The following is a 15,925-nucleotide window of genomic DNA, read 5'->3' on the forward strand; positions in this document are numbered from 1 at the left end:
AGTTATGGGTGCTTCTAACAGCTCTGCCTGGAGAGCATCTAATCGGGGCAGGTTAATAAGATCGAGTACTTCATGCAATTCTCTCTCCTCACCACCTGGGGGTTTCGCATAAAGTGCTTCATAATACTCATGGAAAACCTTGTTTATAGCTACTTGCGTGTTTACTTCTTCTTGGTCCTTATTTTCAAAAGAGCATATAGGGGATCTGGCAATATTCTGTCTATACATCCAGGCTACCAGTCTCCCAGGCTTATCCCCTTGTGCATGACTCCTTTCCAAATATTTCCCATGATTAAACTTCCCCAATCTGTCCCACTGTGCTAAACATGCCTGTTTCAGTTCTATTACTTCATCTACGTGTTCTTTGGTTACTTTAGCCTCCCTCTTTAGTATCCTCAATTTATCTTCCATATTCTTAAGCTCATTGACTATAACTTTTTGTACGCCTCCCGATTCCGCTATCATTTCCCCTCTGATGACCACTTTGTACGCCTCCCAGACTGTGCTTGCCTTTTGCACACTCCCCTCATTAATCTCTTCCGAATATGCTCAGCGAATGCTTTGCCTAACAGTGACTCGCTCCTCAACTTCCATGTGGCTATTGGTGGTCTCAGAGCAGACATCTGCCATCTTGCTACAAGTGGGGAGTGGTCCGATAGGACTCTGGACAAATATTCCACTTCCGAGAATTCAGTGACATGTTCCTCCCCAAAAAACACATAATCTATTCTTGTGTATACTTTATGTGGAGCCGAATAGTGGGAGTATTCCCTGCCTACACCGTGGTTTGCCCTCCATAGATCACACAGTTGGAAGTGCTGTAGCAGCAAATGTATTCCTCTTGATGTACATGCTCACCCTTTTGTGCTTTGCGTAGTTATTAAGCCCCCTGACATTCCATGTCATGATTTTGACGGTGTCAGCCATTGTGCTACCATGTCTAGGGTATTAGGGAGGCCTCCGTCCTATTGGCAGCCTCAACAAGAGTATGATGCAGGGCTTGATAATGTGGGCCAGGCTTTCCCCTACCATCCCACCCTCTGTCCCCCAACCCCACTCCAAACAAAACTCAAACATAACTTGTTCAGCTATGCTAGGCATTGTAGGACTTTCCTGTTTCCGCTCCATTCAACCTGGTCACTAGACTAGTCTCCTGGTGCCCTACGGGCGGGCCCTGTACAGTAGCCCTTAAACTACTTCTACTGGGGGTAGTGGGTCCACACACAGCGTTCCGTCTACCGGGTTTATGTAAATCTCCATATTGCTCCTGTTATCTCTGTATCATATCTTACCGCTTCCGAATTACTAGTAATTCGTATTGCCTGTCGCCTGATCTCATCTAGAACTTGTTGTGTGCTTCTCTTCAATGCATTGCCAGTTCTGTTGTAGCAGTTTACTGTGGCTCCTCCCCCTTTGGCTTAGGTACGTTGGCTCTGTTCTGCTGTTTCCAGTATCTGGGAACAGTCCATCCACTCCTGTGCTTCCATCGGCGTCTCAAAGAAGAGGAATTTGCCTTTGTATATCACCTTACATTTCGCTGGATATATTAACATGTGTCTTAGGCACTTCTTCCGGAGTCTGGCCTTTGTATTAATATATTGGACTCTCCTCTTCTGATCTTGAAAAGCATAGTCTAGGTACACTGAGATCTTTGTTGATGCCCTTTGTATCGTCCCACCTGACTTGAAAAAGGCTAGGATCTTCTCTCGATCCTTGTAGTTTAGCACCTTGGCAATCACGGATCTTGGTGGAGCACCTGGCGGGGGCCGTCTGACGAGGGCACAATGTGCTCTTTCTATCGTAAATCCCTGGGTGAGTTCTCCCGCTCTTATTTTTTGGACTAACATGTTTTCAATATAAGTAGTGGGATCAGACCCTTCCGCTCCTTCAGGCAGTCCCACAGTTCTAATATTATTTCTTTGTGCTTGGCCTTCTGCATCTTCTGCTCTATCTTCCAATAATTTAACCTTCTGCAAGAGGATGTCAATGGGCCTCATTACACGGTAGGCAGTGAGCCATGGCGCTATTAGCGCCATGGCTCATGCCGGTAAAATACCGGCACCGCCTTGGTGGAAAGGGGATTTACCGCCCCATTCCAAGATTGGAGGGGCGGTAAATCCCCCTTCCACCATTGCCCTTCCTCATTCCCATTTCTGCCCCATAGGGCTCTATGGGAATGGGGAAGGCGCTAATTACGGCACCGCAATTTTGCGGTGCCGTAATTAGCTCCGAGGTCCCTTTGCGGGTTGGATTCTAACACCTGCAAAAAGCAGGCGTTAAATCCCCCAACCCGCAAAGGGACCTCGTAGTAAGGCGGTAAGGATTTACCGGTACCGGTATTTTACCGGTACCGGTAAATCCTTACCGCCATCCGTGTAATGAGGCCCAATGTCTTTCGTCATTTGCACTCTTACTCCGACATTTTCTTTGATCTGCTCCTCCAGTTTCCCTGTGCGTTCCGCTATGGCCAGGACGACTTGTTGTAACAGTCCCACTTCGATGCCCACTGCTTTGATCTTGAGCACATGCGTTGCTTGGAGTGCTGCGATTGTCTCCAGGATCTGGTTGTTCCCCTTATCCACCATATCTGCTGGGGGCATCGCCTGTTCCTTCCCTTTGTCAGCAATGTCCTCTTCTTGGTGATTGGTTTGCCCTTACGTAAATGTTTCTAACGTGGTCTGCTTTTGCTTGGCCTTATTGGTGTTGATCGACATTGTGCTCCGCAGGCCTCGCTGCGTTCTCTGCGTGCTCTTGTTCATTGGAGGCTGCCCTCTTCCTACAGGCACCGGTGGTCTGCCTATTATTGTTATTCAGGGTCTGAATACTCGCATTTCTGAGCGGTCCCAACCATTTGCCATCACCAAGCGTGCTACGTCCTGTTGATTTAGGCCGCTTCTGTGTCCTTCTTTCCCACAGGTTCTCCTCACCACGTGCTTTGATCCCGTAAAAGTTGAGGCTACTGAGTCTCGCCCTACTCTTGGCCCTCTTGCTTGCCCCCCGGCCCCGTATCATGTGAGTCATCGGATCTCCTTGCTATCCGGCGCAGTCTTGTTATGCACCACTGTTGGCGGCTTTTAGTGACTAGACTTTCTGCATTTCCTTGCAGTTGTCGTATGCCAGGACCAGGGCTTGCTTGGTCAGTTCGTTCTGCCCTTAAGCTTTCTCCGTTACTTATAGATTGATCTCAGCACAGATCCTTGCAGGGATTCTTGTTACCTATTCTTAGTGCGGGTGTGTTAGCTGTTTTCCTTGTGAAACTTGTTGTTCCTGGTGCAGTCTCCCACCCAGGACATCTTTCATTATGACGTAGTGCGGGAGTCGGTTAACTGAGGGCGGTGTAACGTTTACTTCCTTTCCTCTCTTCTCTTGCGGTGGTCCTGAGCCAAGGGGTCTGGTCCTGTGGTTATGGACTTGTCCTTTCTCCCTCTTACCCCAAAGATGCATTCTGGTGTGAGAAGTCCACCCCTCTGGCGGGTGTTGTCCCCTCTGGAACTCAGTATCGGTGCATTTGCCTTACCACACTGTTGTTTAGAACTGTCTTTACAGCACACAAGCCTAAGGGTTGCTGTGCGGCACCCCTATTCAGATCATTCTATCTGCAGCTTTCCCTGGCCTCTGATCCATTCATTGTTCTCAGCCTGAAACTTCAGATTGATTGGGTAAGCCCCTACTCCAGAAGGTGTTGTCCCTTCCTGGACCTGTTTCATTGTGCACACCCCACTGAGGTGTTACACGTGATTGCTAAGCAAGGTGTATGCTTGGGGGCCATTGTATGACCTTGCTCCCAGTCTATCATGGCCTCCGGCCTGCCCACAAGATTCATTATTTTCCTCGCCCCCTGCCCGGAGACTGCAAATGTGCCTTCACGTCTCAATGTCTCCTGGAGGAGGGGGGGTGCTATTCCTCCCACGCCATCCACGGCATCAACAAGATTGAGATCTGCCGTCTCAGACGCAGTCGCCCGTTAATGTTTTAAGGGTGGGGAAGGGTGCCATGTTTCAATATAGTTGTTTAACACTTGTGCTGGCCATCCCTTCCCCCACTCCTTACTGCCTGCTCTTGTGCATCCTGGCCTCCTTCCTGATTCCACACAGACCTCTCCATCTCTGCCGTTGTCCCAAGCGATATCCGGGGGAATTTTCACCTTCTCCCTCACTGCACAGCCAGGCTCCCCACGTCCTCTGGCAGCGTCACGTTTCTTGTCCCCGCCCGACTGGCCAGACCGCCCGGTCCCGTCAGTCAGACTGCTTCGGGCGTGCTTCAATTCCACCTCTTCTCCCTGCACCCCGCGATGTTGCTGCCGCGGTCTGGCTACGTTGTACTTAGGGCTGCAGGCTCCTTTGTTCGCAGCACTGTGTGGCGTACCGCCATCCGCCTCTCTTCACACTTTAGCTGCACTCTGAGGCCCCATATGTTGCAGCCCGTTACTCGACCTAGTCAGGTTTGACGATCAGTCGCATCTCTGCCTTAGCCTGTGGCCAAGCTTCTCGCTCACAGCAGCGGTCTTCAGTCCTCTTCTCTCTCCATGCTCCTTAGTCATCCGCCACCATCTTCTTTGCGTTTTCATTCCCTGCTGCACTCCTACTACACAGTGGAACTCACTGCGGGTGATGTTTACAGGCTTCTCGCTAGGTAAACCGCTTCCTACATGCTTCCTGCTATTCTGCCTGTATTTTCGGCTGTTTCAGGCATGCTGGAGATGGTAAACAGAGCTTCTCTCTGTTGGATCCACAGGAGCCCCAAGTTGTAACGTACACCTCACATGGCTACTAGCCACTCCCCCAGGCCTATGCTAAAACCTAATGCCTGTTTTATCTCTTATACAAAAAGTGTAAAAGGAGATTGTATGCAAAAGAAAAAAAAATCAGTGAATGAAGGTAGTTGAACCAGCTCTACTCCTCACGTTACACCTCAGGGAGTAAGACTGTCCCTGTAGGCAGGATGACACACTCTGGCTCGGTTCCCAACACTCTAAGCAGTTCCAAACCGTGGATTGAGGCCCACCTGGCCTTCCACATTAAAGTCTTTTTCTTGACTTTTCAAAATTGTATTTCCAACGTAAAGTCCCCAAATGTCCCCCTCTGCTGGGCTCAGACCTTACAGCACACAGTTCACAAAGGTCCCCTTCTGCCGGGCTCAGACCTTATAGCACACAGTTCACGAAGGTCCCCCTCTGTCGGGCTCAGACCTCTCATGGCACAGTTCAACACAAACTTGCAAGGGGGGCTACCTTCCCCAGGCTTACTATACTTCGGGTCTCCCTCAATCGGGCCCAAACCCCTTTCGAAGACTTTCAAATGTGCAGTGGCGCTTTTACCAGACTACCACAGGACCACATTGACACAAAGTTTGTTCACTGTTACTTTCACTTCATTTGATTTCACTGTCTGTCTGTTTTATAACTTCAAAGCAATGTAACTTTCACAGAGACTTTCGAATGGGCTACTTCCTTTCGCTGTACCACTCTGTTACTTAGTATCGCTGACCTCACAGCTGCTTTTTACTTCAAAGTTCATTCACAGGTCTATCTTTCTTCACGTCTCATCCACACTTGTGCAACCTTCACTTGTGAGATAATATTGCTACTTCATTCGCTTTAACACACACTGGTCTCTCAGATACGCATCTTTCTTGTTTTGCTATTTCCAATTCACAAGTCAAAGGGCCTCATTACGACCCTGGCGGTAGGGGGTTAACAAGGCCACCTCATTACGAGGTCTGCTCGCGGGACCCGCTAAGGACGCCTGGTAAACCAGGCGTCCTTAGCGGGTCCCGCGAGCAGACCAGGATGGTAACAACGGGCCCGTCATTAACGGGCCCGTTGTTAGCATCATCCCCATTGAGCCCTATGTAGGCTGAAATGGGAATGGGGATATACCGGGTCTGGGTTCCTTGAATGGGGAAATACTGGTCCCTCCAAGGTCGGAATGGCCCGGTATTTCCCCATTCAGGGAACCCGGGCCCGGTACCCGGAATGGGGTTACCCATGCCGCAAAAAGCGGCATGGTTACCTCCTCGGTCGTAATGAGGCCCAGGGTTACTATCACAGGCTTGGCCTCGCCTCCCCAATCTGTGCCGTCACTTATGGGATCTGGCCTTCTCCACATGTTATTCGTGGTCTGGTGGAGGCAACGACCTCCAGTGGGGCACCCTTAGGGTTTTCGGCCCGCTGCTCTTGTCCCTTGGTCTGTTACTCTGCTCCAGTAGGTGTCCCCTCATCCCGGAAGTTCTGCTCGTGCTCATGTTCCGTCTTGCTCAGAGTTTGTTTTTAGGTGTTGCCTTTTATTCGTGTGAGGAGAACAAACTGTTATCAGGTGCACGCACTTAGTGTAAATGGCCTGACTTTGCCAGTATGATGTGATTGAGTTAGTCTGGTTCCTCTTCCTCGGGCCAGTGTTTGTAAAAAAGGGGGCGGGGGAGTTGGGACTTCGGAAAATCCTATAAAATAGGATGGGGTAGATGAACAAAAAAGGGGGGAATACCCCATCTCACCATCGGCTGCCTCACCGCCCCCCCCAGGAAGACGCCTCACCCAGGTGATCCTATTGCACTGGTCCATCCTGAGGAACTGGATCCAAAAGCGATGGCCGTGTCCTGGCCACCTGAATGACAAGTCTGTGAGGACTAGTGGGTGAGACACCCTTTGGTTTCTCACACTCCCCCCTGCACTTGCGCAATCTGATTGACACAAGGCCTAGTAAAATTGTGTTTCGTCCTCCTTCTGTCTTCCCTTCTTTGTCTTGTTGCGCCTAGAAACACTTGTGTACAGGCGCATTCTAAATTACTTATCATATCATATCTAACTGTTATTATTGATTATCTCTTGCCTGCGGGTCCACATTGAGCATGTGCTTAATTGCCCCTATTTCTAATCCTGTCTAACGGCCTTTCTTGCTAATCCCATTTGCCGTCTTTCTTCTTCTGTGAGGAAAATTGATATGGCCTTATTGGCCAATGCAGTTGAGAACATTTTTTAAAATTGCAAGAATGGGTCCTATTTTCAAAGAGTGTTTGCTGGAGAAAAGCACTATGATCACATACTTTATCACAAAGTGGGAAATCATTCAGAACAATCCATTGTTTGATTGATACCCCTGCCTATCACTCTTTCATAAAACAATATGACGTATTATGTTTATTAGCGGGATCAGCATCACCTAAATCAGGAGCCTATTAAGTTTACAAAAAGAACAATTACCTACCTCTATGTAAAGTTCTTTTTGATGGATGAGTCTTTCCTTGAACATATTGCTCAACTTGGATCTATCTCCTCCAGTGCCAGCTGTCTTTAGAAACGTTTTCAGCCACCGGGGTTGTAGCGCGGCTTTATATAAGCTCCAATCTGTTCAAAGGCCACCAATGGCACCAGAAGTGACAACAGTGTCAGTACTTATGGTGCCATCAGAAACCCTTGACCTCAGTTCTGCATTTTCTGTGGCGCTCAGCAGCTTATTGACTGCAGAACAACATCCAGGTTACAAGATATCCATCATGGGGGGACATCTGGGAGGGCGATGATGAATCTTTGGGAGGAAGGAACATCACCAAGAGGTAAGTAATTTGTTCTTCTAACACATGTCCACCTCCGACAAATTCCTCATCTTTCATAAACTCCCAAAGCAGTACAGAACCTGTTGGAGGTAGGAGCGAGAAACCACCACCTACAGTAAGAGGCCTTGGACCATCCTGCGATCAAAGCTCGTCCTGACCCAGTGAAGAATCCAGGCAGTAGTGCTTGGCGAATGTGTGCACTGATCGGGTCCCCCTCTGCAAGGCAAAAGTTGCCTCCAAGTCACTGGTGTTATGAGCTCTCATCATCAGGTACTTCTTGCTAGTCAGATCATAGCATGCTGAAATGCAGAGAACGATCCACCTGGACTGCGTCTGCTTGGCTGCATGCCCTGCCTGCATGGGATCAAACGTAACCAATAAAGAAATAGTCACCCTTCCTGATGTCCCTCGTACAAGAGATATATATCAGCTGAGAGACCTTTTCGGGACAAGACGGTGAAAACTCCTCTTCAACTTAGATAGATGAGGTGGCAGGTAGAAAAGAGGAAGATGAATATTGTAATTGTAATTGGTTATTTATAACGCGCTTAATACCCAGAGGTTTCTAAGCGTGGACCTGTGGATCGAACCTCTGTTGCCCACGTCGTCTTGCTTGCAAGGCAAGCTCGCTACCTCTGAGCTATCCTCCCAGCCTCGTCTCCCAGTGAGAGGTGGAATTTTGGCATTACCTTGGGGAGGAAGATCAGTCTCATCCTCAAGAGTAAACTTCTCCTTAGAGAAGACAAAGTATAAAGGTTTTTCTCAGATAGTCTTGGGTTCCACATTAACAAACACTTCTCCTTCTAGACACACATAGCTAAGAAAACGCACAACAGCTTGGTATTAGATCTCCCTCCTGCGGAAAGTCAAGCTCTTCCTCCCTCCGGACACCTTTAGATGCACTGGTCCTATCCCACCTGGATGGGGGTAGTCATCCTCATGTCAATCAGCTACCTCACAGAGAAACTCAGCATCCCTGGCGGACAGCGCCCCACTAGAAGCCAGGACACATAAACACTTGAAATCTGCTTCTGGAAAAAAGAAAGGACCAGAAAACAAGCCGTCTCTGCCTATGCCCCAAGACTATAGAACCTCCTCCCTGTCAGGATCAGAATCGCCCCATGCTACTGAAATTCGGAAAATAACTCAAAACCCACCTCATCAAGGAGTCTCTCCTCCTTAACACCTAGGCAATCACGTTGCCGCCTCATGTTACCCGACCCCTACTCTGTGTCCCTCTATATCCTACCCCTTGCTCCGTATCTGTACTGTTGTATACCTCTGTAAAGCGCACTGTTGTGTATCTGTATTGTTGTATACCTCTGTAATGCACTCCATTGTTTCTCGTAGCTAGGTATACACTCAATAAATACAATAATAATAATAATAATAATAATAATAATAATAATAATAATAAAGTACAATGAACTTACCAGCACTTTCAGTTCCTGAGATGACAACTTATCGAAAGCACTAGAAACATTTTCAATTTTATCATGTAGTGTTGCGCGGCGGCTCCTCATATTTTCCTGCAACCAATAACATATAATTCCATGAGAATATGAAAATAATTGAAATATATAGTTTTCAAATATCACCACAGGATATCAAAACAACTATTGGCAAAGCCAATCATTTTGGTGTTTGCTGTTTATTTATTTGTGCATTTTTAGGCATGAATGCAGTAATCATGAATAGTTTCTTACTGAACATATAGTTTGTTCTAAGTTTGATGTATTGCACGTTGTTCTTTAACTCTTACAATAAAATAAAAACAAGTTCAAATCAATTGACAGTGTGTCAATAGAAACGCTAAAAACATAGTCAAAAAATGTTTTCACTGCTGTTAGCATTTTTTTTTACTAACTGGTCATGGCACACTATCCAAACGTTTAACACATAAAATAATGACTATGCTATTCAATACTGTCAAATAGATACTTGCTCAAATTTAAAAGCATGACCACCAGGTGTAAGTGAAAAAGACAAACCTAACTATGCTTCCTCCAATTTCCTAATTATTTCCGCTTCAGTAGTCCTTGTACTTATACCCCCAAAGTTACATATAGATTTCAGATATATTTTCTGTATTTCCATACCTTTTGGGAAAATACATAACATATTATCTAAAGTTATCTAATAATGGAGTGAGCATCACAAATGCATGTCCATTCTTCACAGAGCATCCCCACACCCAAACATATTACTGCTTAAACTGGGTGCACTTTCAAAAACATTTCCCTCTGGTTGTGCGTTGTGAAGAAATGTAAATAAAGTTGGCACCCGTTAAATTATGTAAATATTATCTTCAAGACTATTGTAAGCCATCACAGTTGACCATTTTCAAAACATAACTTTTACCCTGTCTTTAGATAATTCACCTCAGCTGTGACACAAGCAACCACTTATTTCTTTCCAATTAAACTTGTTGAAACAAGACATCAAGATTGGTCCCGGAGCACTTCATTAAGACTCAGAGAGCGTTTATCCAATCATTGCATAATTAAGAGGCCTGCGATTCCAGTTATTAACCAGATCCTTCCTCCCTTCATTCTAGTCGCAGGACCTTTAAGATATCATTCTAAACCAAGGGTTCAGCAGCCCTAGGCTCTCCTGATGTTTTTGAATACAGTTTCCGTCCAATGGTTAATGGTGAGGGATGATGGTTGTAGCCCAAAACATCTTGAGAGCCGTAGGTTTCAAATTTAGATGCCAGAATTAGTTTCGCCCTGGGAAGACCAAATCATTTTATTTCCAAAATGCTGTTGCCAAAGTTTCAAAAGTTCTCTGGGTACCCCAGCAATAAAGATTCAAATGTTCTCTGGGTACCTTTCCAATAAAAATGTTTTGACAGGCTTCTAACGTCAGTGTAATCATTAAGCTCCCATTTAATATATTAAACCTCATAAGCCCCATTATTGTTGCTCGTTCTATACCTAATGTTTGAGGCATGTGATGGGTCCAGGATAATGGATGCATTAAGTGGGTGCACAAATATCTGTGATGTCCAACCTGCTCCTATAACCTTATATGCACATACATTTTTGCCGACTAGTGACTCGTGTGAAGAACAGACGTTTTTTTGTTTTTTATATTCACATTTTTATTGGTTTTATAGCAATACACATAAATGTACACAAACACAGGCCAGGATGGCCTTACATATCTTGCCCTTTTTAAAGAACGCTTATTTAAAAATTGATGTTAAATAAATAACTATTTAAAACTGAAACCTTGAGTGTAAGTGTCACTTGGATTTGCGAATTTCATTGCTACAGCTCTACAGCTCACATTTACCCATCTTGAGATAGGCCTGGCTGCTCAGTGACACTTCCAACCTATGTAGTACAGACCTATACCAAAAGGTGGTTTACCTAATACCATGCAGATAAGTGTTGAGTAGTCTCACACAGTGTTACTACATCAATTCTTACCTAACACCAGGGCACGACCATCGCCTTTGGATCCAGACCATGGCGGTCGACCAGTATGGGGGGATCACCTGGGTGAGGGATCTTCGGGGAGTGTGGGTGAGATAGCTGATGGGAGACGCGGTATTCCCCCTCTTTTGTTCATCTACCGCATCCTATTTTTCCCAACTTCCCACACCCCTTTTTACACAAATACTGTAATCTTAATCCCTTCCGACTTGGCCAATGTGTGTTTTCTGCTGAGGACCTCTCTGCCCCATTCCCTCTATTGCTCCTCTTTAACCCTTCTAGGTCCTCCATTCCCATCGGCCTCCCGTGTTCTCCTCACTATTCTTGCTGAATCTCTCGTCGTCTAACATCCTGTGATGTGAACTCTAATTCCTGCTCCTCTGTCTCTTCTGACAATCTAACCTCTCCTTCACAATTCTGCTCAACTCCTACTCCTTGATCTTGCTCTCTCATGCTCTCTTGTCTCTCTCCTTCCTCCAATAGCAACCCTTCCACCTCCCTGCCCTCTGTAGCTCTTTTCCTTATACAGCAATAAACTCTCCATCAGCAACTTTCCTTTGCTCTCCTACTTCCTCCAACACAGGTCTTTCTAACATGACTGAACTCCAGGGTCCCATCATCCTGAACTGACTCAAGAGACTGCCTCTATTACTATTTTGAGTAATAGGGTGAATGAGGTCATAAACTCTCTAGTCGGCTGGCCCATTTAAAATGCAGCTGTATCTCTCCTACACTGTGTGAGCTGCACTGACAATCCTTTCTCGCCAGGATCATTTTCAAAACTCCATGTATCATCTACAAAGCAATCCTGAAATGAACAACATCCTACTTGGAGGCTAAACTCCACATCTCTGGATGCTCACGCTGCTCATGTAGCAAAAAGCATCAAAAGATTGAAATGTAAGCTTGTCCATAAAGACAAGAATCACAAGCAGTACTTCCCCTGCCATGATATGATATGATGTGGCATTTGTAACGCGCCTATACACAAGCGTTTCAAGGCGCGACGAGGCAGGGGGGGAGAGCAGGGGGGAGACAGACAACGATCCTACTAGACCAGGTGTCATTCAGATCGCGCAAGTGCAAGGGTAGAGGGGAAGGGAAAAGTGCAAGGGGAAAGGGAGAGGGGAAAGTGCAGTACAGGGTTATAAGCAAAAAACATTATAAATAACAAGGGCCAGCTGGTGGCAAGTGCGAGGTAAGTGCAGACAAGTGCTAGGGAAGGGGGGCTGTAGGGATACAGATACAGTCCCGCAGTGCAGGGGTTGCCCAGGAGGCAGTGCAGGGGAGAGTGGCTGGGCAGGGACCGAGAACGGTGAGTCGCCAGTTGCAGATTCAGTGCAGTTTCAGTAATTTTAGCAGGGGACAGGGGGAGAGAAAGCGGAGGCAAAGAGGAAGGTTTTGAGGTAGGTGCTTCCGGAACCGGAGATAGTTCTCCTCAAGTTTCAAGGAGGCAGGAAGGCTGTTCCAGAGGGAGGCCCCTGCAGAGGAGAGAGATCTGCCCCCAACTCGTTGTTTGGAGAAGCGGCTAACCCTGAGGGAGTTGGAGGCGGATGTGCGAAGAGCTCGAGAAGGAAGATATTTAGGAAGAGAGAGTTGAAGGTATTTTGGCCCAAGGCCCCAGACGGCCTTGTGGACAAGGCAGAGGGTTTTGAACTTGATCCTCGCAGTCACTGGGAGCCAGTGTAGTGATTTCAGTCCTGGAGAGATACGGTCCCTGGGCTTGAGGCCAAGGACAAGTCTTGCAGTCCTGTTCTGCATGAGTTGCAAAGGGCGGAGAGTAGAGGCGGGCAGATTTAGATAGAGGCTGTTACAGTAGTCCAGCTTCGAGAGAACCAGGGCTCTAGAGACAGTGAGCTTCTGGGGGAAGGAGAGGAAAGGAAGGATACCTCTGAGGAGGTGTAGCTGGTAGTGGGACTTCTTAGAGACGTCGGATATGTGAGGAGAGAAGGAGAGTGTAGAGTCGAAGATGCCCCCAAGGTTTTTTGCCTTGCAGGTAGGAGCGGGAAGAGGGCCAAGAAAGGCCGGCCAGAGAGCTGCAGGGAAGGAGGGAGTGGGTGTGCCAATGAGTAGAATCTCAGTCTTACTGGCATTAAGGCAGAGGTCTTCGGCGGCACACCATTCCTGGATAGCAGAAAGACAGTTAGAGATGAGGGAAGGAGAGGAGGAGGCCGAGGGTAGCCTGAAGATGAGCTGGGTATCATCCGCATAGCACTGAAAGTTGGGGCAGAGAGCGGCGATGCGGTGGGCGAGAAGTGCCAGATACTGGTTGGAAAGCCAGGGAGAGAGGTTAGATCCCTGGGGGACACCACAGGTAGAAAAAAAGATGTCAGAGAGGAAAGACCCCAGTTGGACCTGGGAGGGTCGATTGGAGAGGAAAGGGGTCAACCACGCCAGAGCCTGACCAGTGATACCCAGGTTATCACGGAGACGGTTGAGCAGGATGCTATGGTTGACAGTATCAAAGGCAGAAGAGAGATCAAGCAAAATAAGAACACATGGAATGTTCGAGTCAAGGTTCAAGAGCAGGTCCTCACAGTTGTTCAGGAGGGCAGTTTCCGTGCTTCTGGCAGCTCTGAAGCCAGACTGATGGTCATGGAGACTACCAACAGATTCAGCATGGCGATTAAGCTGGGAGATGGCCAGTTTCTCCAGGAGCTTGCCCAGGAAGGGAGTGATAGAGATTGGGCAATAGTTAGCTGGGCAGGAAGGGTCGGAAGAGGGTTTCTTAAGAAGGGGGTGCACAAGGGAGTGCTTGAGAGGGGATGGGAAAACTCCGGAGGCGAAGGAGTGATTGCAGAAGTCAGCAAGGGCAGGAGCCAAGGAGTCGATGTGGTCCTTGATAGTTTTGGAGGAACAGGGGTGGACCTGTTTTGACGAGACTTTCATAGATCGGACTTGTCTCGAAACCTTGTCAGCAGAGAAAAGGGGAAAGGCAGAGAAGGAGAGAGGAGGGGTGGCTGCATAAGGGCCAGAGGAGGGGCAGGAAATAGAGGAGGGGAGGTGATAGGAGGAGAGTGAGGACAGGATGTCCTGAGGTTTAGAAATGAAGTGAGAGGCCAGTGCCGTGCAGAGGGCCTGGGAGGGGACAGGAGAGGTAGAGACTGCAGCAGGGTTGGCCAGCTCCTTGCAGATTTTAAAGAGTTCGGCCAAATTGTTAGATGCCGCAGAGATGCGGGCTTGGATAAGGGCTCTCTTTTTGGTGAGAACGGAGAGCCGGTATTGCCTTTGGAGCAGGCCGCAGGCCAGTTTGTCAGGGAATGAACATGAAGCACGCCATTTCCTCTCTGCCACCCTGCAATTGCGTTTAAGGGTGACGAGATCCGAGTCATACCAGGAGTTACATTTGGCTTTGGGCTTCAGGCGGATTCTCATGACAGGGGCAAGGATATCAAGAGTATCAGATATAGCAGAGTGGAGAGGGCTGTATCAGGGTGGGAGTCAGCTGAAGGGGGAGGAGGGGGCGAGAAGGTGGCAGCAAAAGCCTCGACTGACACGCGCTTCATGGGTCGGATGACAGCCAAGGAAGGTGGCAGTGATGAGGGTGGCTTTGCCTGAGGGGTACGGAGGGTGAGGTGGGAGGAGAGGAGAAAGTGATCACTCCAGGAGAGAGGAATGGAGAGAGGGACAGAGAGGGGAAGGTCAGAAGAGATCAGGGCATCAAGAGTGTGCCCTGCAGAATGAGTCGGCCCAGACGGGAGAATAGAGAGTGAGAGAGAGTCGCAGAGGTCGCGAAAGAGTCCAGAGGGGGGACAGGAGGCATCCAGGTGGATGTTGAAGTCTCCAAGAAAGAGGAGTTGAGTGGTTGAGGACAGGAGTGAGGAAGAGAGGTCCGCCCACTCGGAGAGGAAGGAGGAAGGAGGAAATTTGACCAGGTGGCCGATAGATAGTAGCCACGGTAAGGGAATGGCTAGGAGAGAGAGAGAGAGTAAGCAGACAAGACATTCAAAGGAGGAGTAGGTCTGCGTGGGAGTAACCGTGGCAGGAATCCACTCAGGGAAGATGAGGGCCACACCCCCCCAGCACGGTTGGGCCTGGGCACGGAGAGGATCTTGTAACCGTCAGGTAGGAGTGTGTCAAAGCTGGTGACAGAGCTGGCCGTGAACCATGTCTCAGTGAGACCGAATACGTCAAGGTCCAGTTCCTCAAGAAGGCGGCAGATATCAGAGGAGTGTTTGACAGCAGAGCGAGAGTTAAGAGTGGCAATGTGGAGAAGGTTGCCATCTTTGAAGGACTTCCGGGGAGGGGTACAGATCAGAGGTACGCCATGCGGAGGTGAAGAAGGAGCAAGAGAGGGGGCAGGGAGCGAGGGTAGAGGCAAGGTAGTCGAGGACAGAGGAGGGGGGACAGCAGGAGAGGAAAGGAAGTTGATGAGACACGGGAAGCGTCTATCAAAGAGGTGAAGGTTGGCCTGAGGGCCTTGGACCAAGACGGTCCCATTAGCGTAGACATTAATGATGGCCTTAGAGGAGTTGAAGGAGGCCAAGATGGACAAGACCATCTGAAACTAAATCCTGGCACACGCTCAAAATGCCCCACCTACCTCCAGTGCTGCAAAACACTAAGAATGTGGCTCTTTCACCAATACCTGAAGGACAAAGAAAAATCCCATACTCCCTACACCAACTGCATAGCCCTACTCTGTAAAATGCCAAGCCTCCTATTGTAAAGCGCGCTGCTGCTCTTAAGCTAGGTTTGTGATATAAGCAATACAAAAATCCCCCCCCCACCACCCTCCCACTGCTTGGTAATTAGCCACGCTGTTCAACTCCTTTCCTTGTGAACAGACCCTCTCACTCCTTAACTCCCAGTAAGGGAGATTTTCTGGAGATGCTGGTTATTTTTCTATTAGGAAAGAATCGTATAGCTGTTTCCTGACCTGCTTGTGAGTATCTCTGAGATCTACTCTCTTTTTTTGGGAGTGTTTAAGCAGG

General features: G+C 48.1%; 1 protein-coding gene across 3 annotated transcripts in view; it reads right to left on the reverse strand.

Moving 5' to 3' along the window:
• TRIM25 (tripartite motif containing 25) overlaps nucleotides 1-15,925 on the reverse strand; it is an 828,971-nt gene that overhangs the window by 742,589 nt on the left and 70,457 nt on the right. For all 3 annotated transcript variants that reach the window (XM_069654946.1, XM_069654947.1, XM_069654945.1), the window contains exon 2: nucleotides 8,985-9,080. In XM_069654946.1, the coding sequence (XP_069511047.1) occupies nucleotides 8,985-9,080 (96 nt within the window). The remainder of the gene's footprint in view (nucleotides 1-8,984; nucleotides 9,081-15,925) is intronic.

The sequence above is a fragment of the Ambystoma mexicanum genome, chromosome 3q, assembly GCF_040938575.1.
Source record: "Ambystoma mexicanum isolate Mex_15411 chromosome 3q, UKY_AmexF1_1, whole genome shotgun sequence".
Taxonomy (NCBI): Eukaryota; Metazoa; Chordata; class Amphibia; order Caudata; family Ambystomatidae; genus Ambystoma; species Ambystoma mexicanum.